This window comes from Typopeltis vanoorti, chromosome 1 (assembly GCF_054136105.1).
Source record: "Typopeltis vanoorti isolate ZY-2024b chromosome 1, IOZ_Tvanoo_1.0, whole genome shotgun sequence".
NCBI classification, from domain to species: Eukaryota; Metazoa; Arthropoda; class Arachnida; order Uropygi; family Thelyphonidae; genus Typopeltis; species Typopeltis vanoorti.
Genome location: NC_143549.1, coordinates 113,172,209 through 113,199,899, shown reverse-complemented (window position 1 = coordinate 113,199,899; position 27,691 = coordinate 113,172,209). Strand labels below are relative to the sequence as shown.

General features: G+C 34.5%; 2 protein-coding genes across 3 annotated transcripts in view; one reads left to right on the top strand and one right to left on the bottom strand.

The window, feature by feature from the left end:
• PpD3 (protein phosphatase D3) overlaps positions 1 to 3,701 on the top strand; it is a 258,573-nt gene extending 254,872 nt beyond the window's left edge. Inside the window, exon 14 of the mRNA XM_090392850.1 lies at positions 3,469 to 3,701. Within this exon, the coding sequence (XP_090248976.1) occupies positions 3,469 to 3,525 (57 nt within the window). The 3' untranslated portion in view covers positions 3,526 to 3,701. The remainder of the gene's footprint in view (positions 1 to 3,468) is intronic.
• A 20,798-nt stretch (positions 3,702 to 24,499) lies between these two features.
• PCB (Pyruvate carboxylase) overlaps positions 24,500 to 27,691 on the bottom strand; it is a 553,291-nt gene continuing 550,099 nt past the window's right edge. For both annotated transcript variants that reach the window (XM_090392830.1, XM_090392839.1), the window contains one exon: positions 24,500 to 25,634. In XM_090392830.1, the coding sequence (XP_090248956.1) occupies positions 25,386 to 25,634 (249 nt within the window). In that variant the 3' untranslated portion in view covers positions 24,500 to 25,385. The remainder of the gene's footprint in view (positions 25,635 to 27,691) is intronic.

Genomic DNA, 27,691 nt, shown 5'->3' with positions numbered 1-27,691 from the left:
GGTGATGGTTGACAAGTTAGTGAAACTTTGGCATTACTACGTGAATTTAATGTAGCTGATATGTGTGTGTACTAAATGATGAACGTCAAAATATTGTATAGTTACCTTGATTTATATTAAATTTACTGCAACCTGGTAGTTCTCCATAATTTTACCATAATAAATGCTATCATCATGTAATAACAATAAAAAAAAGATTCCAGTGAGAAAAATATCGCTTTTTGCTACTCAGAAAGGTTTAGAAGGATTGGCAGGATTATTAAAAATGATAAAGAAACTATGTAAGTAATAGGTGATATTCTCATAGATCTGTCTTATCAACAACACTTTACTGCTACTATGAGTAGCTTCCATTGGAAGAGAATATCAGTTGCAGTAACACTCCATGATCAATTAAATTATGAGGAGTCATGTCAAAGGGAGATCTCAACATCGCAGATGAGATGTATCCAGAACTTAAAAAAGACTAAGATGTGAAGCTCTAATACTGATCAGCACATCTTCATACACAGAGATGGCACTTTGGATCTGACCAAGATTCCTTACCATTGACATACCTAAACTTCTAGTATTTTATATGGCTCCCATCCATGAAAGGTTTATTTGTAAACCTATAGTACACTCACACTGTGGATGTGCTAAAGATCCCCCCCCCCTCTTTTAATTGATTTTATATTTTTATTCATTTTTTTACCTAGTCTGGAAGCCTTGCTCTAGAGACCAAACATGGAACTTTTTCAGGCACTTTTGGCCTTCCTCCAATAAGTGAGAACAACGAAATTCATCTCTCACCTAAAGACACTCATAAACATCCATGCCTGCAGTGGGATTTGAACCAGCTGCCTGTTGGTTGAAGAGCAGATATGCTAATCACTCAGACAACAGGCCAGTAATCCAGTTTCTGTTAAAGCTCCCATCCATGAAAGGTTTATTTGTAAACCTATAGTACACTCACACTGCGGATGTGCTAAAGATCCCCCCCCCCCCCTCTTTTAATTGATTTTATATTTTTATTCATTTTTTTACCTAGTCTGGAAGCCTTGCTCTAGAGACCAAACATGGAACTTTTTCAGGCACTTTTGGCCTTCCTCCAATAAGTGAGAACAATGAAATTCATCTCTCACCTAAAGACACTCATAAACATCCATGCCTGCAGTGGGATTTGAACCAGCTGCCTGTTGGTTGAAGAGCAGATATGCTAATCACTCAGACAACCAGGCCAGTAATCCAGTTTCTGTTAAAGTCAGATATCTCAATTGGCCTAAGATCTACAACCCAAATCCATTGTGATTCTGTAAATCTCAAAAACACCAACAACCCAAACTACTTGTCATGGATCTACCATATACGTTTAATATGGAGTTAAGAAAAATAATGACTGTTCTGCAAGATAGAATACCTAGCCTGTTCCCAATCATGTCAAAAGTGGAAAGATGAAAAAGAACAGAATATTTGTATCAGGGATGAAAAACTTACCATCACAACATTTAGTAGCAAGTCCTTAGGCTGAGAAGATAATGATAAAGAAAACATCCAAATTGTCCCACTTGATTCATTTACTAAAAGCCAGCTGTTTTCCCAAATTATGATTTTAGAATTATCACATTTCCTAAACCTGATGTTGCTAGGTAATTCAGCCACTCTATATCTCCAATCTTTGAATTTAAACAGTTAAATAATTGCCACATTTATATAATGTACTATCAACTAATCTTATATGTTATACTTACGTATTCACCTTACTTCAGCTACTTTATATGTTATACTTACATATTCACCTTACTTCAGCTACTTTATACAAATAAATCTTGTCTTTATCATTTTCATGGCAATTCATTTAATCAGCATAACCCACACAGGCAATGAATATTTTATTTAACATTAAGTGAGGCATTTTCAGGGATAAAGATACAAGGTAAAGTAATTTTAATAAGAAGATAGAATATGACAAGCATTCAACTATGTTGACTGTGCCCTCAATTGGATTGCATGGCTATGCATGTTACATAGAATAAAATTTACTTTAGAAATTTAAAATAACTGTTATTCCATTAGTTAATAGACTTCCAGATGGTTATTTCTTTTAGTTATCTTGGCCATAACTCCAAGAAGTGCTTTTATACTATTGTATATAAAGAATTCCCAAACACTGACATTATGCACAAATGTATGGCTTAATAAAAACACTAACGCTGAGAGCTTGAGTTATTTGCTTAAATGACGATATATATATATCCTAAAAAAAGAATTGGAATACATTTTCGCTAAATTCCCAATAATACAAACATTGATAGAGAGCTATTGGATCACTCCAAAAAATTAGAGTAGTTTGTTATATTAAATATCTAAAAAACAAACACCTTAGTAAATATCAGTTACAACTGCCTATGCATTAATATTAAAGCTAGCTTCCCTTATATGTTGTCAGTGTAAACTCCCTTCTTATGAACAGCATGGCAGATATGTAGCGAAACAGAATTTTACGAATCAATATAATACATCTCTGTAGAATGACCTTCCTCTCTTGGGCTTTCTACTTCTGAAAAATGAACAAACTTGTGAACAGCCTCTTTTATATGATTCAGAAGCTCCTTGTTTTTAATGTCGGAGACCCCGAATCTTCCAGAAATAAATGACGTCACTGATGGTTTGACCTTCAGAGTTGGCAGCAACAATCTTTACATCTGAACGACCTTCAATACTTTTGTTTACTTTTAAGTTGCCAACATAGTCTGGGTCTACTCTCCTTAACTTAAAGAATTACTTTTAACATTCTGTTACATCAAACCAACATAATGCATATTTTTTATAATTTGTGAACAATTTCCATATCATTTTTTTTTTTGATAGTTAGCTTTAACAGTTTACAGTCAGCACTTCTTTAAAATATAGTAATTTACAATTTTTCTCTTTCCTCATGGCTTGTGACCTCAGTAAAATCGATGCCAAAAAATCCTTATCTAAAATTTCACTGCATCGAATTTTACAATGTGTTAGCAGAGCTAATCTTAGATGGTATGGTCACTTGAACAGAATCGAAGAAGAAAGATTACCTAAACAAGTGTTCTTTGGCAGGAAAAAGACCCAGAGGAAGACCAAAAAGATATAGGTGGATTGATACAGTAAAAAGTGCCTTAGAAAACAGAAATGTAAGATCTAATAAAATTGGAGTCTTGATAGATAAAAAGATTAATTTGGAGGAAAATTATTGATCGAAAGTTAGTAATGGTGTAACTTGTTCATATATAGTACTATCATAATATCCTATATACCCCAAGAAGGTATATATTACCAATTTGATTATGATGATAATAGACCTAACAATTTTTTTATTGCCTTAATTCTGTTTATGGAATTACACTTTTACTAATATGCTGACTATTTATATAAAAATTTGCTTTTACACTGTGTGTGTGAATGACAGAATAAGGTTCATATTAAATTATTTTTTTTATATTTATCTTTTAGCCTCATCCTAATGTAAAACCAATGGCCTATGCAAGTAGCCTTCTGGCATTTATGTGACCATAAAGTGCTTAGAAAAATAGCAAAATGGAAGTGTTCTATGCCATTGTAATTGATCAGATTTCACTGGAAAAGAGCACTGGTGAATAGTTGTGTATAATAAAATTTCTGTATATAAGTAACTATTGTTGAATACCAAATGGTAGAAAAGTTTATTAAAAATGACTACAGAATCAGGTGTAGTGCTGTGTTATTGAAAACTAATAGCATATTAGACTACATAGTAGGAACTCTTTTAATGAAATTTTTATTTTTACCATGTTAGGAATCCCCTCCAACTTGTCACACTTTAAAAGTGTAATAAGTTGAGATTATGATTACCAATGCCCTTTATACTATGAAAAATTATGGACGTCTTTAACTTTTTTATATATATATATATATATATATATATAGTGAAATTACTTATTTTAGACTTCTTAAAGTCATGTATATCATACAATATATTTTATTCAGTGAAATAATCACATTAGAACCCAAATTATGTCTTTCTTTTTTGCATAACAGGTGTGTGTGTGAGTGTATAGTGAAGTGACTAGAAGATAGAACATTATTAGACCTGAACTATTTTTTTTGACTCAGTTTTATTTGGGATCCATTTATTATGTGGTTTCCATTGTTTGCTAAATTGGCAAGAGCAGGGCAGGAAACTCTCGACTAGTGTTTTTAGAAGAGATTTGAATAGATTGGTACTTCGAACATGTGAATAGGAATGTCAGTTTATTGCTGCATAGCCAGAGTAGATGAAACAAGATGTTTGTACTGGAGTAACTTCGGTACAGGAAGTGAAAGAGTCAAAGGAATTATGGGTATCGGTGGATGGCTAGCTGAAATTCAAGGAACAGGTCGCAAAAGTGGTAAAAGTTACCCATAAAATTGCCCCCATAATGAGAACACTGATACTAAGTAGGTATATGGCCCTACAAAGTCACATCCAGGTTTCCTATCACAGATCTAATCACCAGGTTATATATGTATGTGTGATAAGGAAACAGTAGGCAGTGCAGAGGCAGGTGAATGACTGTCTTAAGACTCTCTGAGACTGAGTATGTGGGAAGATTAATAGAGAGTTTGGCAGATAAAAGGAAAAGAGGTCATGTTACTAAGACATAAGTTAGTGAGAAGAGCCTAACAGATTAATATAGGGTAGTTGGCATGTAAGGAAATGAAAAGGAGATTTTTTGCATGGTAAGTAGTCAGTCATTCACTACTCATTCAATAGTGAATAATGACTATTCACTGCATGTTGAATGTTTTCAAAGCAAGGTATAATGTGTATTGTGGTCTGTGTGAGTTTGACCTCCCATGCATGAGTCTTCTGAAGGCTTACAAATAATATTAAATACTAACATGAAGTGATCAGACGACATAAAATAGTGTTGTCAGGATATTTTAAACTCATTTCTATATTTATGATCCATCTATAATTGACTCACTATAGTAAACTCATGGCAACCACAGGAACAGTTTGCTATATGAATTTCTTTTGGCACTGGCTGCTAAAGCCAGCTGTATAAGAAAACTTTCTGTATCTGTAATGCATGTTGTATAATATTTATAAGATTGCAAACATCATTATTATCGATAAGAAGATCTAATGTATAATGTGCACCATGCAACAAAGTTGAATATTTTTATTTAAATAATTTATAATTAATACATATTGCAATGTTTGTGTTAAAACATGGTAAACATTAGATAAGGTTTGGAAGAACAATTCACAGAATGTTGCTACTTTTTATAGTATAGTTTCTTGCAACTTTCAGACCAAATTTTTTAACTTTTTATATAACAGACCTGATAGTGTCACCTTATTGTTGATAGTTTGCCATCTTTCTTTGGCAGTTTGTCACTTTGTTTTCGTTTTGTAATTTTCGAGGATAAGTCAATTATTTACCTTGGCATTACATTAAATACGTAAATAATTAATTGATTTTTAAATTCAATGATTGAAATATTATCTTTTATTCTGCTGAGCATTACTAGGCATTTATCACAGCTGTATTTAGCAGAAGCTCAAATGCTAGTTTTCTGTACCACTTGATGCTTTTGTGTAATGAATTGCTGTTGCTTGATCTGACTGATCTGGCCTCTCTCTATGAGTCCCTGAAGATCTCTCTTAATATCAGTGTAAAATTTGCCTTCGTCATAATCGACAATCATTTTTTGTCTCAGTACAGTCATGTCTTTTTTTTTTTGTAATATTGACTGTTTCAGTTACTGGCATGGTTGACCAGGTGATTTAGTGTACCTGTTCTCCAACCATCAGGTTGCAGGTTTGAATCCTGCTGTAGGCATGAATGCTTATGATTGTCTTTAGGTTTGGGAGATTAACTTCATTGCCAGTGTGAGACCACTGCATAGCTTATTGGAAGTCTGAAGTGGCTTGAAAAAAGTTCCATGTTAGATCTCTAGAGCAGGTTTCTGGACTGTGTAATTAATTTTAAAAAAACCTTAACCCACCCATGGTACAATTAATATAGATTAAAAAAAAAAAATTAAAAAAAAAATCATCATGGGTGAGAGCCAAATAAAATTAAATAAATGTTTGGTGGTTTTAAGTTGTAATCTGCAGAGTTTAGTTCATAGAAGGCCAAGGAGTGATATGATTGAGACATTTAAGCTCTTGAGAGGTATATACTGGGTGGATATGAGAGAGATTTTTTCGGATGGCAGAAAATAAACGAAAGGCCATCCCTGGAAATTGCACAAGGGAGCAGTGAACAAGAGGGTGAGAAGTATATTTTTTATGTGGAGAGTAAAATACATTGCCTGAGTATGTTGTGAATAAACTTCAACTTTGGTATGACAGATATGTTGCAGGCAGGAGAGATTTTCTGTAAATTTGTGGACTTTTGTAATATAGCTATACTTATTTTCACATTGCAATATAATATGATGCATACTTCTTATATAATGAATAATTGTTAATGATATAAACCTCTCTCTTCCTCTGAGTCTTTTACTCCAGAAGAGTTAATGTAATAATAAGAGGGCATCACGCTTACGTCTATTTCAAAACTGTGATGCAAGTCTTATGTGTTGTATTTATCTTGTACAGATGGTTCTCCTCACTTCAATTTTTTTCTCTCTCTTTTAGCTACTTCTTTTGAAATTCCTGAACATTTTTTTTTAATGAGCATTTGCATGAATTAACATTCTTGCCAAATCTGTACTTGTGTACCAATTATCAGTATATAATGTGTGTCCTTTTCCTAATATATTTTCACAAAGCAACATGACACTGTAAGAGTTGTCTCTTGCATGTCTGATCTTTTACCCTGATATATCTGAAAATTATAAGTATATCCTGGTGCAGAACATAATTTGATCCTATATTTGTCTTTTTTTTATATATACTGTCTAAAGATATTACCATGAAATGGTGTCAGCGTTTCAGTTCCTGAAAAGTTTTATTCAGTGCATAACTGAGAATCCTGATTTTATATAAATGATTCAGTTGAACTTGCTGTTTGTAAAATACAGCATTTTCAAAATAAGTTAAACAATTTTGAGGTGCATAATGTGTTGAAAAGTTTGTTCAAATGCAGGGCCTTTGGACCAGTGAAGATGTATTTCACAAATCTTTGCTAATCCTGTCCTTATAACAAGGACAAAAATTCATTTGATTTCATTTTTAGTGGTAGGGTCCACTCAACCAACTACTTGATTGCATTCAAATTAGTCTGCTCTGCTATTATTTCATATATTTCTTCTGAAACCAAGAGAAACCAGAGGTAGGTTTCCAAGTGGATCAAACCATAATTTTTTTAATCAATATTTCTATCAGTACTGTTGTCATTGCCTCTGTCATCTTCACTCTCAGAACTTATAAAATTCAATAGCATTTAGTAGCATGAGATACTTGTATTTCATTTGATAGATTGCTTGAAAATTCATCTTCAAATGAGGTGATTTGTAAGATATGAGTGCATTTCACTTTATGTGGCAAAACTATTTCATCAAATGTATCACTAAGCACTGTTTTTCTTGTAATTCCATATTCATTATTCTAAGACCACTTTCCATGAATACCATGTAGACAATAAATCATTTGCTTCACATGTCAGGTAAGCTCAATGTATCAATGAACAACTAATGGCGCAACATAATGAAGTATAAACAAAAGAACTTTGCACAGTTGAACACCAACAATAGATAGTGCTGCAATGAGTGGAAACAGATCATTATGCTGCATGGGTCATTAGTGATCAACAATGTCATAAATGTGCTAGATATGATAGTGATGTGTTAATTGATAACGATACGAAATATTGCACGATGATATTTCTTTTAAATAACAGAAATCACAAATGGCCTGAACAAAAAAGTCCACTGTGGGTCATCTGTGACCCATGCAACACAGAACATACTGATAACAAATGTCCAGGGAAAAAACTAGTCATGAGTTGCAAATGCCATGTTTACAATTAGCTTTCTTGGATTGCTTTCATTACATACCTCAAGAACATTTAAAGACCTGTAATTTGGCATTGGATATGATGGTTTGAGGAAACTCATTTGTTTCCAGAAGTGATATTTTTTTTTTTTATTTAAAGTAGTCAGCAGCATTGCTTATTCACTACAATTGGAGAATGGTAGATAGTCAAGAAAAAATAAGTTTGTGTTAAATGAATGGTACAAATAATTATCTTTTAATTTTGTGAAAAGGTAAACTAAATTTCTTTACTTCTAACTTAACTTCTAGAATTTTCTCATACATTGAGAGTAAATTTAGAATTTACTCTCAATGTATGAGAAGAATTATAAGTTTTTTTTTGGTAAATTTTTTTTGTGACATTCCTACCCACGGAAGTTTTTTTAAATTAATTAAAAAAATATTTCTTCTTTTAAGTAATCTGGAAATGCTGCTCTAAAAAGACCAAATATGGAACTTCTTTCCAAGTTACTTCAGACTTCCAAATCCAGTTATGGGAATGGATATTTGTGAATGTGTTTAGGTAGAATATGAATTTTGCTTCTCCATGCGAGACCATACTACCTAAACACATTCACAAATATCCATTCCCATAACTGGATTTGAAACCAATTGGTTGGAGACTGGGTATGCTAACTGCTCAACTATCTCAACCCAGGCTAGCATAAGCTTATTAGTATAACTATTGCTGAGAAGATTATGATACAGATTGTAGCCTTTCACAAAAGATTCATGTTTTTCAGATTAGAATTAAATGCAGTAAATCCAAAACCTCATGAGGCTAAAAATGATCAACCTTGAACTGTGTGAAGATTTCCATAAAGCTCATGAACTTCTTATACTCACCAAGCATCTCTTGCAAAAGATTGCATTATTTTTTTTTCCTGGAAATTGTTTATGTACAGATGTTGTGTGATCATAGTCATGTTAAAAGGAATGTGGGTTACACTTTGTCTGACCACTCTTTCCAGAAAGATGGAGTGTAGAATAAGCATATTTGACAGTTTATTGGTAATACTGTAATTACAACTGTAGCTATAAAACTAACATTTCATTAAATGTATTCACTAGCTCATTTGTCTATTTTTTAGGATGAAAGCCCCAAGATTCAGAAAGCAAAAAAAAAAAAAAAAAATCCTTCCAGCTAATTCATCTTCACATCTCCATTACGGAGATACCATCGTTGACAACTAACTCAACATATTTATAATCATGACCATTGCTATCAGTATTTTTCTAGGGTTTTAAACCTAGAACAGTATTAGTAACATGAATGGATAGCAAGTACTTGTGATTATTATTAGGTCAAAATTGAAAGCATATGTTCTCACATGTTTCCAATTTTGACCACATCACTCTCCTTGAAATTGCTTTTAGTTAAGTGTTTACCTTCTCATGGGAAGACTTTGGTAAGAGTATGGAAAATAAATATCAGCAAAGTGGCAAAATGTTCTGGAGGCTATTGAATAAGCTAAGAAATGAAGGAAAGAGTACTGTAAAAGGAATCAAAGATGATAAAGGTGACTGAAAATTGAAGATATCCTAGATGTTTGGAATAATTGCTTTGAAAGACTTAAATTAAACAAGCAGTGACAGAACCATACTAGAAAATTTTCAAGAGAAATGTAAACAAGAGTACATATCAATATGCAAGTAAAATAAAAAAAGCTGTCAAGAACTTGAAATGTGGAAAGGAAGCGGGAGTAGATGATATTCAACTAAAAATGCTCAAATATGGAGGTATAATAGTTTTGCAGTGGCTGCACTGCATAATTCAAAGGGTCTGGTCAGAAAGTCAAATTCCAGATGATTGGAGTAGGGCTCTCATTGCATCCATCTATAAAAAAGAAAACAAAGCTGAATGTGAGAATTACAAAGGAATTTCTGTACCAAGTGTTTGAGATAAGATTTATACAAGCATTTTTTTTTTTTTTTTTTTTTTTTTTTTTTTTTTTTTATTAATAATGTTGGGCCCATATACAAGAGGTTGGCTGGTCAACTTATAATACATTAGTACTGTATATGGGTAGTTGGTTGGGAAAGGAGAAACCTGTTTATATTTAATTTAAAGGCCTGTATGTTGTATTCTTTGGGAAATATGTCAGGGGGAAGGCTGTTCCACACTAGCAGGGATGGAGGAGAAGGAAGAGAAACTTGTTCTATTGAAGTTGATGGGTTTCAAAGTGTACTGTGAAAGGATGTTGGGCAGCAGCTGTATGTGTTCAAATGGGCTTAGTACAGAGTGGGGGAATTAATGATGCTGTTTCAGATGAACATTTTCCATGGAAATATTTATAGAATATACAAATTGCAGAGACCAAACGTCTATGTGAAAGTGAGGGGAGCAAGTTGGTAAGAGATGGGTCATTTATCAGTCTAATTGCTCTCCTCTGTATTGAGTCAAGCATTTTGAGGGAGCTTTTAGGAGCCCCCCCCCCCCACTTCAAATGTGAGAGTAGTATTCAATAGCTGGGTGAATTTGTGATTTGTATAAGGTTAACAGCTGTTTAGGGGTGAAGTAATGTCTTGAGTGAAAGAGAAATCCTAGTTTTTTGGAAGCTGAGGATGCAATGGTTGTGATGTGTTTATGTCAAGGTAATTCTGAGAAGAGAAATCTCATCTTGTCTGGGAATTTGAGTGTTATCAAAAATAATACTGGGGAAAATGGTTCTTTTTTGTGAGAAATAAGACAGAACTGGGTTTTACTAGCGTTGAAATTTACGAGGTTATCTGAGCCCCACTGGAGGATGGCTTGGAGGCATATTTGAAAAGAGGCTGAGAAAAATTATGGAAGAGAGACTAGGAGAACAAACTAGATTCACTCCAATGAAAGGTTGTCAGGATCAGATTTAACAACAAATTGAGAAATTGTGCACATATGTTTAGTAGATCTGGAAAAAAGGCATACAACAAGGTGCACAGGGAAAAGCCTTTCAAAACACTACAGTGATGTGGGATAAATAGAACATTATATAGGGCAATACATAGTCTATATCTATTTAAGTTGTTAGTCAGCAGTTAGAATTTAAAGAAATACACGAAGATGGGTTGGTGTAAGACGATGCACATTATCTCCACTCTTATTCATCATCTATATGGATCACATTATGAAAGAAAGTGGCATTAAACCTGATCTTAAAATTGGAGATACAACACTTATTAGCTCTTTGTTTTATGCAGATAATGTTGTACTCCTAAACACATGCAATTCTCTAGGATTTGCTAACTGAACTGAATAATGTATAAACAAATTTGGCATGAAAATCAGCAATTAAAAAAAAAAAAGACCAAAACTATGAAAATAAGCAGGAAAGGAACATGGACATTGAAAGCTTCATCTGTATTCTGAATGGAGAACTTATAGAACAAGAGTAAATTATTTCAGCTATTTCGGTACAGTTTTTATTAAAAATGACAAGAAAATAAGCAAAGCTATTATGATGGAGAGCCAGTTGAATAAGTTTATATTGAATAAGAGAAAAATTATCCAAAAAACTAGTAGTATGCAAGACAGTATTCAAACCAGCTTTAAGTTACAGATCTGAGAGAAGGATTAGAAATAAAGCACTTAATCAAAGATTAGAAGCTTGACCCAGATGGCAATCACTGACAAAATCATATTAAAAATGAAGACATTAGGAACTTGACATAGTTTGCATTCAAGAATGTGTGAGCAGGGCTAATCTGAGATGGTATGTTCACGTAAATAGAATGGGAGAAGAAAGATTAGCAAAACAGGTGTTTGATGGCAAGAAAAAGACCCAGAGGAAGACCAAGGTTTGGGTAGATTGATTCAGTCAGATGTGCTGTAGATATGACAATGTTGGAGTGCTGACAAGTAATAGACTAATTTGGAAGAAAATTATTGATAGGAGATTAATAAAGTTAATCATCTAGTACTGTCATAATAGCCTGAATATCTCTTGAAGGTACCTATCAGGAAATTGATGATGAAAAAATAATATATATCAGCAGCCACAGTCAATCCACTGCTGGATGAAGGCCTTTCCAAGATTACACCAAAACTGTCTGTCCATGTCACTCTTGCCAATTTGATGATAGCATCAATCCACATGATTTAGGTCAGGGTAATCGTTTTTCCTCCTGTGGAATCTAATCCAGTACTTCTTTTGTCCATTGCTGATCTTGTCTTCAAGCAGTATGCCCAGCCCATTGCCACTTCAGATGTTTCACTCTTCCTATGATGTCAGAGACTTTGGTTTGATTTCTTATCCACGTATTCCTTTTGTGATTCCTCCACTTATTAGTTGTGTAATGCTTTATGTATTGCACAGGTTTTTACTGAATCAAAGGCTTTCTCATAATCAATAAAACCAAGACATAATGGTAAGTGATATTCATTACATTGTTCGATAATCTGTTGTACAATTTGAATATGGTCCATTGTACTAAAGCCACTTTGAAAGCTTGCCTGTTCTTTTAGTTGTCTTCTACTTTACTTTTTTTATGTACTAAATTGTGTACAATTTTAGTATAGTATCAGAATTAGTGTTGTCTTCTTCCATGTTCTTGATATATCATTTTTCTTCAGACATAGGGTAAATAGTTTTGCCAAGATTTTGTAGATCATTTCCCCATCTGCTTTTAGAATTTCAGCTATAACTCCATCCTCACCTACAGCTTTTCCATTTTGCAATCATTGTTGCCCCAGTTATTTCATAGTCGTCTTCTTCATTTAATTTGTCATCCTGACAAATTAATGAGTAAAATTCTTTAGTTCTTTTTTTTTTTTTTGCTATAGCATATCTATCTCTGGTTATAGTTCCATGTTTGTTTGACTGCAACCTTCTGAACAACAATAGCATCAATTATGTTTGCCTTTTTGGAGACTATGGTTGTAGTGCAGATAGACAAATATTAGAAGCTCTTCGAGTTTGAAGTATGTAAGTTTGCAGGAGCAATTGACATCATAGACCCAATGATGGTGGAGAGGATCTTCTGGCAAGCAGATAAGGTAGATTATTTTTGTAAGGTGTGAAGGATGTCTGTATGCTATACCTTTTAAGAATGCATGCAAATTTTTCTGATGAGGTGCTCCAGATGTAAAAATGGCAGTGGAACAGCAACTTACACAGACACACCTGTTGGTGTGCCGGAGTGCACGTACTTGATATATTTCTTTGTACCCATGAAGATGTCTTGGTGATCAATGAAAAATACTGACTTAGTAATTAATTCGTGAAATAAATGTGCGATTAGTTAATTATTGGCATTAGATGTGTTTTCTCCACAAAAAACGAGTGATAATCCACGTTCATATATGCATACCAGATTAGTGAAATAAGGCCTTCTGCTAGAAGTTGTAGGGTCGAAAGTGCTTTTTCCACACAGACTTAGTATGACAATCACAAAGATCCTTGCCCTTGCTGGCAGTTAATATAGCTGCACCAAATTATGAAAATATCATCGACATATCATAGCCAGTAGGTTGTGTTCCCTGCGCCTCTAGGACTTGTTTGCCAAACCACTCCACAAACAAGTTTGCTACAGCAGTGACAATGAAGAGCCTATTGCTAGTCCCTCTTTTTGTTTGTAAAATTTATCTTGTAATTTGAAAGAGTTCATATAGCACTTAAAAAGTTTTACAGCATCCAGACAAAATACATTGTGAATATCTAGACTGGCAAGTTGGTCAGGTGAGCCTATTATTAAATCCTTTGTGCTTTCAATAAAATGTGCTGTTTCTTAAAAAGCAATCCATCTTAAGAAACCTGGAGAGAGGTTTACAAGATCACCTGTACTTGTAGTTTGTGTTACATAGGACAGACAGGATGGTTAGGAGGGATACACACATGTCAAAACATTTTAAGGTCATAGAGAAAGAAAGAAAACAAATCAGAAATTGTAATCTACGTGGATTACAATTTCTACTTCAGAGCTTTTAAAGAGTCAGCAATAGTGCAACAAAAAACAAGGCATGATATTAGACGTTTTACAATGACATTAGTAACATTAACATCCGACTTCCATGGAGTCAAACATCTGTGGACGTATTTCAGGAAGAGAGAGAAAAGAAAGAAATGCATGACAGTATGACTCATTCTTATGTTAATATTTTGAATATTGTGACCAATTATTTTTCTCTCTCCCTAAATGATGCTCATGTTGGAGTTGTAAGTAAATTCTAATTTTCTTTATATGAGTTAAACCATTTTTTTTTTTTTTAAGTATCATTAACCCATGATATTACACCAAGTCTGGAGGACATCTCTCATAAATGCTGACGCGCACACACAACAGTAGTATGCACATCATCACTACCACCTAGTTATATCCAGCATACACATACATTGCAGTTCATGTTAGTCTTTTTTAAAATATTTAACACTAGCTGAGACCTTCCGCTTTGCCGAGGTGAACTTATACTGCCCATGTTCACTTCAGAGTATTTGGTGCTGGTGCTTTTGTCATGTTATAGAAATGTGAGCATTATAACACTTCTTTCTAAACAACATTAGAAGTTTCATCATCCTCGACAAAAATAATTAAATTCTCATGACTGCTAACTTGAGAAACAAGCTACATATAACTGCCTGTGCCCAAATCATCCACCTCTTAAATCTAAACCTGCATATTTAAGGGTCTGTCCTTGGGGCTTTATTAATTGTCATTGCAAAGCAAACTCTTATTGGGGAAATGAAGACAGTTTTAAGTCTTATTCGGGGGGGGGGGGGGGGGATGAAGACAGTTTCTCAGATACCAGTACCTATAAATATCACAGCCTCTATCATATTCAGTTTCAATAATTTTACTTGAATGGTTTTTTTTTTTTTTTTTAAACATTGTGATCATTATCTGCTTGTGGTTTAGCTCTGGTTTATATACTATTATTTCCTGACAAAGTGAACATTAACAAAATTAGTTGAGTATAGAATATATATATTACAAATTTGTTCTATGTGGTTTATAAACCTGCATTATATTAGATCAAAATTGGTATATTATCACCAAAGCAGATAGGTGGAACACTACCGTAGTAATTGTTCTGAATATGATTGAAAAAAAAAAAAAATGTTGATTTTACTCGGACTGTTTTACATACAACCTAAATGCCACTGGACACATCCAAATGCATACACAAAAAGGAAAATTATTAGGCAAAGTTGTATCGGTCTCCCTGAAACTAGTCACCCACATAAACCATATAATCATATGTATCTCTCAATTTGGGGGTCACCACAAACAGAACATACCCTTAAGATCCATTGTGGACAGCAATGGATCCCCCCCCCCCCCCCCACTTATAAAGATACTAACATCATGGTCACTTTTGATGTAGCTTCCTATTCTCGCTAAAGCATAACTCATTTATACTCTATTCCACCACCCCTTCCCTTCCCTCCACTCCAATATTACTTATTTAGTAATATTGGAGTGGAGTAATATGTCATAGATGAAGCTCTTTATGAATATGACACTGGAATAGCAGTTGGCGAACTAAGAATAAATAACTTACGCTTTGCAGATGATATCGATCTTCTGGCAGAAAGTGAAGAAGATTTACAAGAGATAACCAGCCTCGTTTTCGGAACATTAAAAAAATATGGATTATACATAAACCTACAAAAAACAAAAACAATGATAACCTCAAAATCAGACATTAAATTCTTAAAGATACAAATTGGTAATAAACAAATTGAGAATGTAAACAAGTTCACTTATCTAGGAAGCACATCGAGTCAAGATGGTCGTTCAAAAACTGACATTAAATACCGAATTGCTAAAGCAACTGTGGCCTACAAAAGTTAAAAGCATTGTGGGGAGATAACAGAATAGCAATCACAACCAGACTAAGACTAATTGACACCTTGGTGAATTCTGTCCTTTTGTATGGTTGTGAGGCCTGGACTTTATTGAAGGAAGATGAGACTCCTGTATTTTGAAATGAAAACTTGCAGAAGACATTTGAGAATCCCCTATTCCACTCACGAAACCAATGAAAATGTTTGAAAACTGATTGATTCAATAGATGGGAGAAAAAGGGAAAATATTCTGACAGTCATCAGAAGAAGACAGATGAAATGGTTTGGACATGTGGAGAGGGCTAATGGCATTCCAAAGCAAGCACTAGAAGGAATCGTTCCGGGACCAAGGCTTAGGGGCTCAACCTCGATTAAAATGGACTGATAACATCAAATAACTATTTTGAAATGCAAACTTGCAGAAGACTTGAGAATCCCCTATTCCGCTCACGAAACCAATGAAAATGTTTGAAAACTGATTGATTCAATAGATGGGAGAAAAAGGGAAAATATTCTGACAGTCATCAGAAGAAGACAGATGAAATGGTTCGGACATGTGGAGAGGGCTAATGGCATTCCAAAGCAAGCACTAGAAGGAATCGTTCCGGGACCAAGGCTTAGGGGCTCAACCTCGATTAAAATGGACTGATAACTATTTTGAAATGAAAACTTGCAGAAGACTTTTGAGAATCCCCTATTCCGCTCACGAAACCAATGAAAATGTTTGAAAACTGATTGATTCAATAGATGGGAGAAAAAGGGAAAATATTCTGACAGTCATCAGAAGAAGACGGATGAAATGGTTCGGACATGTGGAGAGGGCTAATGGCATTCCAAAGCAAGCACTAGGAGGAATCGTTCCGGGACCAAGGCTTAGGGGCTCGACCTCGATTAAAATGGACTGATAACATCAAAAAATGAACAAATTCCTCCCTTTTTCAACTGACATCACGAGATGACTGGAGGAGGCTAACCAAGACTATCACCTACCAGTCATGAATGACCCAATGGTCCATTTAGGACTACGGGAGAAGAAGAAGTAATATTGGAATAGAGCCTTATTTACTTTTGCCATATACTCTAGCTATTTTACCTGACAGAGAAATACCTACAAGCAGACTGAAGGCACAGCTATGGGCCAACCTTCTCTCTTTCCCTTGTAACTGGTCAGTGATTATTTTGAAAACATGATCCTAAACTCTGCTACTCTTAAATATCCAGATGGCTACACTACATTGAACGAGGTGTTGTCAATCTGGCCACATGGTGAGGATATGTTAGAAACATGTTTAGCACCCCTCAATAGCTAACACTCTAGAATCCATTTCACCATTGAAAAGAAAATAACTGTCTATCCTTCTTTGGTTTGTTCTCAAATTATCCAGCTATCTAACAGATCCTTATAATTTTTGGTGTACAGAAAACCCACCAAACTGAAGGTACATTCACCATCACCATCCACAGCAAAGCTAAAACCATTTGATCAGACTACACTAGCCTGTCCACCACAATCAGTCACATCTGGAAATTTTTATAGCTGATGGTTTTAACTTAATGCAGTCAACAGTCTCTTTGCTCATTCTCCATTATACACGTGTTTCTCCACTAAACATCAACATGAATGGAGTATTCTGTTCAGTTTTGCAAAACAAAAAAAAAAACTCTCATCCTCAAAAGCAATGTTCCCTCTAATTTGTCCCTGACCTATATGGTCATCAAAAACATTTTCTAGCAAGTTTCCAGTCTCAGACTTGATATGTGCAGTCGCTTGTGCTCATAATAGCGAAAGTCACAAGCTTCAACCTCAATTTGACACACCTAATGTTGGTAACATCTTGTTAAAAGTCTGTATCACTATACTGTCTAGACAGGAAACACAAAAATATTCCTCTCCAAACTGCTGACGTCATCCTCAGTTTGCCCAAACAGTGCAGGCTAAAAGTAACTAATTAGAGTATATTAAGTTGGAATGGTTGAAGTAATATTGAAGTGGAGACATTGGAAAAATTACTAAATAAAATAAGTGACAATTACGCACATGCACAGCTTAGAGGGAAATTGCTCAGAAAATTAAATTGTGGTTACAAAAATTAACTCATGGTTTTTATGTGTAGAAGGATCATTCATGAGTTATGTATGTGGTTGTTATAGGATTAATGCTGAAGAGTGCTTAAGGGTCCAAGCTGTATAACTGAGAGGAGACCTCCATATAGCCTTTTAAAGGAATGCAGAGAACCGACCAGGGCTTCTGACCTAATGTCCAATCCTCACCTTCTCGTGGTGCACCTTGTTGGGTATCTACCTGGATACTGAACGAACGAGGATGGGCTGGCAATTTGGGATTTAGCCGACCAAGTTGTATTCCTATTGGTTAAACCAAAACACAAAATGATGGTACAACATGACAAAATTTCATGCCGGCTGAGGCGTCGCCCGGTTAAACAAGGGCCCGTTGTTTTTGCTAGGGAACCAGGGCGAACAGTGAAAAGTCAGCTACTGGAACAAATCTGAAAACACACCCCAACTCAACATCACCAGAGTTAAAGATTGGTACTATCAACATAAGAAGCCTGAATGGCAAAGAAATGGAGCTAGCTGAGGAATTAGATAAGTACTAGATCGACATAATAGGGGTGACTGAAACAAAAAAGACAAAAACTGGTGAGATCTTTCTGAGCAATAAATAAAAAATGTTATATTCAGGCAATGACAATCAAGGAAAAGAACGAGCAGCCATAGTATTCAACACAAAATACGAGGCTCATCTTCTTGAATGGCAGGCAGTGTCAAGTAGAGTGATTTGGGCAAATATGAGAATGGGGAATCTGGACAATGAGACTTATTAGTGCTTATAGCCCCACAGAAGGTTCTACTAATGTAGAAGTGGAGGAATTTTTTGAGGCTCTAGAGAAAGCTACTGACACAATGAAAAAGGAAAAGTTGGTCCTTGTTGGGGATCTAAATAGCAGAGTAGGAAGTGATTGTCAGACATACAAAAATGTTTTGGGAAAATTTGGAGAAAAGAGCAAAGCTAATAATAATGGCAAATACCTGTTGGATTTCCTTTCAGGACATCGACTGGTTATTACTAACACTATGTTCCAACATAAAAATGTGCACAAATTCACATGGAGAGAAGAGGCTAGGAATAAGAAAAGTCTCATTGACTATGTTATTGTTGATAGTGATGTTTTCTCCCTGGTGCAGGACACCAGAGTGTACAGAGGATTTGAAATCAGAAGTGATCACTATTTAGTCTTGTGCAGGATAAAAAGAACATGTAAGAAAGTTTTAAAGCGAATAAAAGTTCAGATGCGAACTGTAGACTAAAATACACAAAGTTTATTGACAGAAGAATGAAAGAGTTTGATAACAGGAACCAAGCCTTGAAGAAAACCCTGTTTGATTCAGCTAGAGAGGCATGTGGTGAAGTTGCCTGCAAGGATAGAAAAATTAGAACTCCATGGTGGACACAGGAAGTTAAAGAGGCAGTGAAGGAAAAAAAAGAAAGCATATCAAAAGTTCTTGGCAAATAAGTCAGCTTGTGCTCTTAGAGAATACAGAGACAAATGTAAGAAAGCTAAACACTGTATAAAACTAGCTAAACAAAAGTCATGGGAGGACTTTGGCAAAAACATAAATATCAAGAAGGTGGCAAAATATTCTGGAGGTTGTTGAAGAAGCTTAGAAATGGAGGAAAGAGTTTTCATTTCACCTTTATCATCTCTAACTCCTGTAAAAGGAGTTAGAGATGATAAAGGTGAAATGAAAACAGGAGAAAAAGATATCCTTGAAGTATAGAGTAATTACTTTGAAAATTTGCTAAATGAAATAAGCAGCGATGACAGCACAGTGATAAAAAACACTGACCAGGCATGCAGTCAGGAATAGATATCCATACTTGAAGTAGAAAAAGCCATCAAAGGCTTGAAATGTGGAAAGGCAGCAGGAGTAGATGATATTCGACCCGAAATGCTGAAGTATGGTGGTATAAAAAAGTCTTACAGTGGCTGCACTGCATAGTTCAGAATGCATGGACAGAGGGACGAATTCCCAATGATTGGAGTAGAGCTCTCATAGTACCTATATATATATATAAAAAGGGAAATAAAACAATGTGAGAATTACAGAGATATGTCCCTGTTGAGTGTTCCTGGTACGATATATGCAAGTATACTTGAGAAACGGTTGAGAAGAATTGTGGAAGAAAAGCTTGGTGAAGAACAAGCTGGATTCAGGTCAAATAGAGGCTGCCAGAATCAGATCTTCACTTTACGACAAATAGTGGAGAAATCATGGGAATATAACAAAGATCTGTATTTAAGTTTTGTCGATTTGGAAAAGGCATATGACAAGGTGCCAAGAGAGAAGCTATTCAATACGCTACAGTTATATGGTGTCAATGGGGCATTATATGAAGCAATACTTAGTCTTTATTTGAGTTGTAAGTCAGCAGTTAGATGGTTTAATGTTAAATCTGGTGTGAGACAAGGATGTACATTATCCCCACTGTTATTCATTATCTATATGGATCACATTATGAAGGAAAGTGGTATTAAACATGATATCAAAATTGAAGATGTTAATGTCAGCTCTTTGCTTTATGAGGACGATGTTATACATCTAAATAAATCCGCTACAAGTCTGGAAGATTCTCTGACTAAATTGAATAACTGTTGTAATAGATATGGTATGAAGGTCAGCAATAAAAAGACAATGAAAATAGGCAGAATCATTGAAAATGTCAACTGTGTTGTGGAGAACCTGTGGAACAAGTAAAACATTTCAGCTATTTAGGCATGATTTTTAGTGAAGATGGTAAATTAAATATGGAAATAGACAACAGAATCAACAAAGCTGGTATGGTAGGAAGTCAACTGAATAAATTCATATGGAAAAAGAGAGAAATTAGTCGGAACACTAAATTAGCTGTATACAAGACAGTGTTCAAACCAGTTTTAACTTATGGATCTGAGAGCTGGGTCAGAAGTAAAAACACTTGACCAAAGACTAGAGACTGCAGATATGAGAGTCCTGATAAAGATTAGAGGCGTGAACAGATGGCATCAATGGCAATATCATATTAGGAAAGAACTTGACATTGTCAGCATCCAGGAATGCATTAGCAGAGCTAATGTCAGGTGGTATGGTCACTTAAACAGAATGGGCGAGGAAAGATTAGCAAAACAAGTATTCTCTGCCAAGTTGGCAGGAAAATGACCCAGAGGAAGACCAAAATATAGGTGAATTGATACGGTATAAAGTGCCTTAGACGATAGAAATATAAGATCTGGTAATGCTGGAGTCTTGACAAGTAACAGACTGATTTGGAGGAAAATTGTAGATAGGAAGTTAGTAATGATGTAAATTTTTCATGTTGTACTATCATATCCTGTACACCTATTGAGGGTACATCACAGGAATTTGATGATGAGTTGTTTTTTTTCCATAAAATGGTGGAAGGGGAAACAAGGTCATCCCTGAAAGCAAGGGTGCAAGAAGCAGGTTTTTCACATGGGGAGTTGTGAATGATTGGAATGAATTGCCTGAGAGTGTGGTGTCTGCTGAAAATTTGAATGTGTTTAAGGTATGGTACGATAAGCTGTGTATATAACAAAGGGACCTCCTCAATGAGTCTTTGACACCATGGGGTCTTAGGATAATAATTTATTTGGTCCAGCTGATACCAAGAAGTTAAAAAGGAATTTCTTCAACTATCAAAGATGCATGGAGGCTTTAGACTTTCAATGTTAAAACTCTGCTATTCAAGCAGTACAGCTTCAAAAATCCACAAAATGTTGTGGATTAATCACACATGTGTGGGCCCTCCCCACTCCAGTACCACCTGAATTTTCATCTTTGCCTATTTGGAGTAAATGATTATAAGGGTCCAAAAGCCAAGATTGTTCCTGAATGCATCAACATTCTGGCATTGATATTCTTTCCATTAATAAAAGAAAAACCTTGGTATAAAGAAATCTTTAACCTCTTTTGCTACGAACTTCCAGAGTTGGGTACTAATAATAATACTTTATTTATTAACTTAAGTTCTAAGGACCTTAAGGGGGGGGGGGGTATATCCTTCTTGGAGAACCGCACATGGTCACCTTCTTCCAGTAAATGCCATCAAATGAAGGTAATTTAACATTGGAGATCCAATCTGTGATGTCTGTTACTGATTGGAAAGAGTGCTTCTTTTTTTTTTTGCAGTATCCCCTGCCACCAATGAGAAGAGAATTTTGATTTTTATAATTACCGACTTAAAATCCCACTTAATGACATACAAATTCTTTACAATGTTGTACTATGGAAATTTTATTGTTCAGCCAGACGATTTTTGTATTTAGAAAGAAGCATTCTAGGAGATACCAAATTTTCGGCTAGTTAGTGTAGATCACCTACATACTAGGGGAAGATGAAATTCTGTCAGTTTTTACTATGAGAGGTTTTTTAAATGGTTCTCATCCTCTTAGTTCACTGTAGTCTTACAACTGATTGCAGGGATGATGAGAACAATCCTAGGCAGAGAAGGCCAATTCAAGACAATTAACTTAGATAAGGCTAACCAGCTGGGTATAAGTCATCTTTCCACTTTACTTCAATTGGTCTTTTGCCTGTTCAGCTGCATGAAACTGGTGAGGAAAAAAACAGCTTTTGGCTATATTATATTATATAAAAGAGCTGAGGCTTCCCCCTATACTAACCAATCTAAGCCTATGATGAACACTTACGGTTTCACCTCAAAGGTCAAAACCAGTCTGGATAGTGGCCTTTCCTATAATGCATAACCTTAAACACACCCAAAAGGATGTGTGTTTTGCATTTTGGGATGCTAAAGCAATCAACTGAAATCATTAGGCCTCTTTATACAAGTAGCCTAGTTGTGAGGATACTTCACATGCAAAGTTTGCTTACTTGCTATTTTCTTTTCTATTTTATTTTCTATCAGGAAACGATCTTCATATTCTAGACCTCTTTCATTGCATTCCTGCTATCATGTCATTCAACTCCACATTATCATATGTGGATAATACATCTTCCCCCTCATGCTTTTGGCATGCAGTCTAACACTGAATTTAGATCTCTCACCTCTTGATTGCCACTGCTATCACTATCATCTTATTCAAATTCTTGCCTCATTGTTATAGTCATATTCTCTATTTTCCCATGAGGAAAATACTTCAACATTCTACTTTGCCATTCTACAAATCACTGAACACTCCACATAGCACCATTCATTCCTCCTCCCTGGCACAATATGACTTCCTTACTCAGAAAGTCAGCTTTGTTTCTCCCTTTTCTGCCATTCTATCCATTACTTTTGTGTTCTCAACTTCCTCTCTCTCTCTCTCTCTCTGGATCTTCCATTCTGTCACCTTCTCTTATTCCCATAACATAAGAGACTTGAAAGGTTAACTAATGTGAGGTGAACAAGAGTAGAACCTTGCAAGTCTCTTAAACTTTCAACTCAATCTTCATACTTTTCATTACCTCTTTTTTTTCCACCTCTCTCACTCTTCAAAACATACTACTTTCATCAAAAAATTCAGAAACATAATCAACACCATTTTCAGAATCCATACTATTATCTTTCTGCTGGCATTCACTCATGCTGTAAAATCACACAGCAATTTTATATTTAAATACATATACGACATGCACCCTGTCTCTCATCAGCCAACTGACAGGCAATAAAATCCTTAATGGATTTTATTGCCTGTCAGCCTAACACAGAACATAATCTTTAAATGGAGGGAGGCTGGGTAACAACGTGTACCTTAACGAACCAAGATACAGTGGTAATTACAATCAGTACTAGAGAAATGGTATAACACTCAGATACAATATATAAAATATTAAAAAAAAAATAAAAATTAAATTAAAATTAAAAAAAATCTTGAAAACAGCTGCTCAACTCAAATTCCCCACACTAAGTCACTAGCTAACTTAAGCTAAATTTAATACAAAATCTGCACTCATTAATACTTAACTTTTTCTTTCTTGTAACCTCACTGTCACAAGCTACTTGCATCTTCACCCTGTAACAGCAATCAGATTAAAAGGATCATTTATCAATATTGTATAAAAATATTGTGCAAAACTTTATTTATGACTGAAGAATGTTGTAATTAGCATATCTTCTCCAACCAATGAGCTGTGGGATTCAAATACTACCATAGATGTTTGCGGTCTTTAGGTTGGAGATGAATGACATTGCCTGAAGGTGAGACCCCCCCCCTTCACTAATTGAAGGCCTGAAGTGCCTTGAAAAAGTTCCATGTTTGGTCTCTAGAGTAGGATTACAGACAAGGTAAAAAAAATGAATAAAAAATACAAAACAATAAAAATGGAAAAAAAAAAAAAAAACCTTAGCCCACCCACAGTACAAATATACTATAGGCTTATGACCTTTTGTGGGTGAGAGTCACAAAAAACTGATCCAAAACTATACTGAGTAGTGATAATATAAAGTATATTATCAATACTTTGTTCATTATCCATATTCAGGATCTCCAAAATTCACTCCTTTGTTTTATTTGTATATCTGCTGTCATGCAATTGTCATTAAAGTCATGCTACTTTTCATAATAAGTTTAATTTTAAAATATGAGAATAATTAATAATACAGGATAGATTTCATTAAAAATAGGAAAACTTTGAATTTTCATTCCTGAAGGTTGTATTGGGTTATGGTGTATTTAGTTATTTTAAATTTTATAAGATGGTGAATTCAGAACAGTGTTAATTTTAAAGACAGACATGGAGAAATAAATATGTTAAACTAAGTTTATTCTCTTAATTTACAGCTTCCAACTAGAAATACAACAGTTTTGTTTACTTATTAGACTTGAAATTTTTAAATGCCAAAGTAGCATTTATTTGTTTATCTGAGTGAATCCATATTTAAGAAACTAATTGTGAATATTTAATTGTGGATATCTCAGATATAATGAATAAAAATTCCTATTTAATATCTAGTATGACTGTTCTCAAATTCATAAAACAAGATATAAAATCTATAACAGAGATATTTGAAAAGATTGCTCAACAAATATTTACATCTTATCTTAAGCTTTTAGTGGACCCATACATAACATGTTTTTAATACCTCTCTCAAAATTCCACAATTTTTGATACAATCAGTTTTGTTACCAATATTTTTCAGAACTCTAAGATGATTAACATAAAATTAATATAGAAATTTTTACATAAATTCATTCTACATAATTTAATTTTTCTATTTCTGTCTAAGAAACATGTTAAACCTAATTACCAAAAAAAAAAGCATTCATTAATTTTAATGAAATCTGATATGTAAAGTTGGTATATAATAAGAATATAAAAATTCTAAATTCAGCAACCATTATATTATCACAATTCTCTAAATACAAATATTATATATATATATAAAATCTAAACTCTAAATTTACAATATATCACATTTCAAGTTGCTACATTTTCCAATATATAGCCCATTCTATTTTTATTTCAGAGTACATTTGGCACCAATATAACATGAAATAAAAACATCCTTGAGCTAAGTCTGCATATGTCACAAAGTAGGACAAGCAACAGTCATTTTTTATTATTATTATTATTTTTTTATTCCTAAATTCCTTCTTTATGTGACTATAATTTTTGGTGAGAATGCCAATATATTATTCTATTTCCATAATTAAATCACCACCTTCTAACTTTGTATTTTTAGAGACAAAAGTTTTTTTCACTGTTCCAGAAACAGGTGCCTGTACTGTCATCTCCATCTTCATAGCACTCAATACTATAAGGGGTTCACCCTTTTCAATTTTCTGTCCTTCTTCTACTCTAACATCAATAACAGTACCAGGCATTGGTGCACCAACTGATCCTTTGACATCTTTTCTGGCTTTGGGATGAGATCTAATTTCCTGTGTAAAAACACATAATAGTTATATAGCTTTGCTAAAACATGATTATATACTATGCTAGTTTGTCAAAAGAATTATGCTCATATTTAACAAAAACAAGATCTGGACACTAATTCCTCATTTCACAAATGCTTGTGTATCACACCTGAAAAATTATTTTATGCATCTCTCTCTCTCTCTCGAGTAACTGAGTCAACAGACATCCCCATTGGCAAGGTGCATCATGTCATGTAACAAGTCACCTGTTTGTAGTCAGTATAAATTGGAAGAATATGATGTTCTCAAGTCACTGCAACTATGTCTGGGTGAAATGGCTACTAGAAGGGAACTGATGGAATTTAAACAGGCATTGTGACAGGATGTCAATGTTGCAGGCCTATCTGTTCAGCAAATTGTTGACAATTGGACCATCCCAGGTCAACTGTCAGTGAATGTTGGCTGAGATAGAAGCACAGGAAGTCAACTGCAAGTGTTACTTGCAGTGGATGCCCAATCACACTCAACAAACATCGAGTAGGCTCGGACATGAACGGACATGCCTGAAATCACTCCTGCTTTTACCTTGATTTTGTGCATGAAACAGTTCGATACACAAACATTTCTTTATTGAACAGAAAAAGTGGATGTATCTAGTATCGACTGAGTGCTCTATCTAACAGTGAGTAATTTACCCTAGTTTCATAGTTCTAAGTGCATATGAGTGAAATTTATTCTATCCCTATGGGCTGAATGCTGCTGGTCAGACTGTATCTATTGTTCAGCTACCCTCAAAGACAACGTCCCACTCATAATAGGTTTAGCTGCTAAAGCATCGAGGCAATATTGATTTCTCAGCCCAGCAACGAGGACTCGGTACTTATCAAAATTACATACTCCAGAATTAAAACTTTTGCTGCAAGTATGTATCTAGACTATCACATTGACATAAAACACGACTTAGAAAAAATGGGCAACATTGTGGATTTTACCATCAGCTATGGCCTAATTCTTGGAATAGATAGTAATGCCCATTCAGTTTTATGGTTTAACGACAGCACAAACAATAGAGGTAAAAATCTGGAAGAGTTCTTAGCATCAAATTCCCTAGACATATTAAATGATGACTGTAATACTCTATCATTTGAAAATACTAGAGGAAGCAGCATCATTGATCTGATGATAGCAAACAATGCTATTTTACCCCAATTTTCCAAATGGAAATTGGAAGAAGAGGAAAGCTGTTCTGATCATCATATATTAAGTTTCATCTCAGTAACAAAAATTGAAATAAAATACATAACACAAACCTCGCATTAATACCAAGTACTTCACCAATAAAATCAATCTAGAGATTATAAAAATCAAGTGGATATTAGATCCAGCATTATTTCAAAGCCGAATATAGAAACTGTGAAAGTTTCCAACAACCAAGTAGCTAAATATTGATGGAAGAAAATTAGTACCTTGGTGGAATGACAAACTAACAGTGCTAAGAAAATGTGTTCATGCACTCAGACAACTATATCAAAGAATACACAATAACCAAGATTTAAGAGAGAGAGAGAGAGAGCAGAAGACATAACTACTATAAAGCCAAATACAGCTCTCAGTCCAAAATTACAAATGCTAAAACAGAATTGCGAAAAAAATTCTGTACTGTTTCAACCATATCAAATCCTTGGAATTAGATATATAAATTAGCAGCAAGCAAGAATAAGGCAACGCCTATATTATCAACTATTAAGAAAACAGATGGCTCCCACACACTTAGCAGAAAACTGCAGCTATTATGATAAACGAGTTTATTCCTGATGATGACGGATGAATAGATGAAAAAATCCACAAAACTTACAAAGAATGAAAACAAGCATAAACACTCCTAACGTTGACATATTTACAACTATGAAATCGAGTCAGCATTAAGATCACTGGATCCAAGAAAAACTCCTGGAGAGGATGGAATAACTGGTGATATACCCCTAAGAGCATTTGTCAAATTCCCTGAATTCCTAACAACAGTTTACAACAAATGCCTAAAAAAGAGGGCAATTTCCTTTAATATGGAAGCGCTCTAAAAT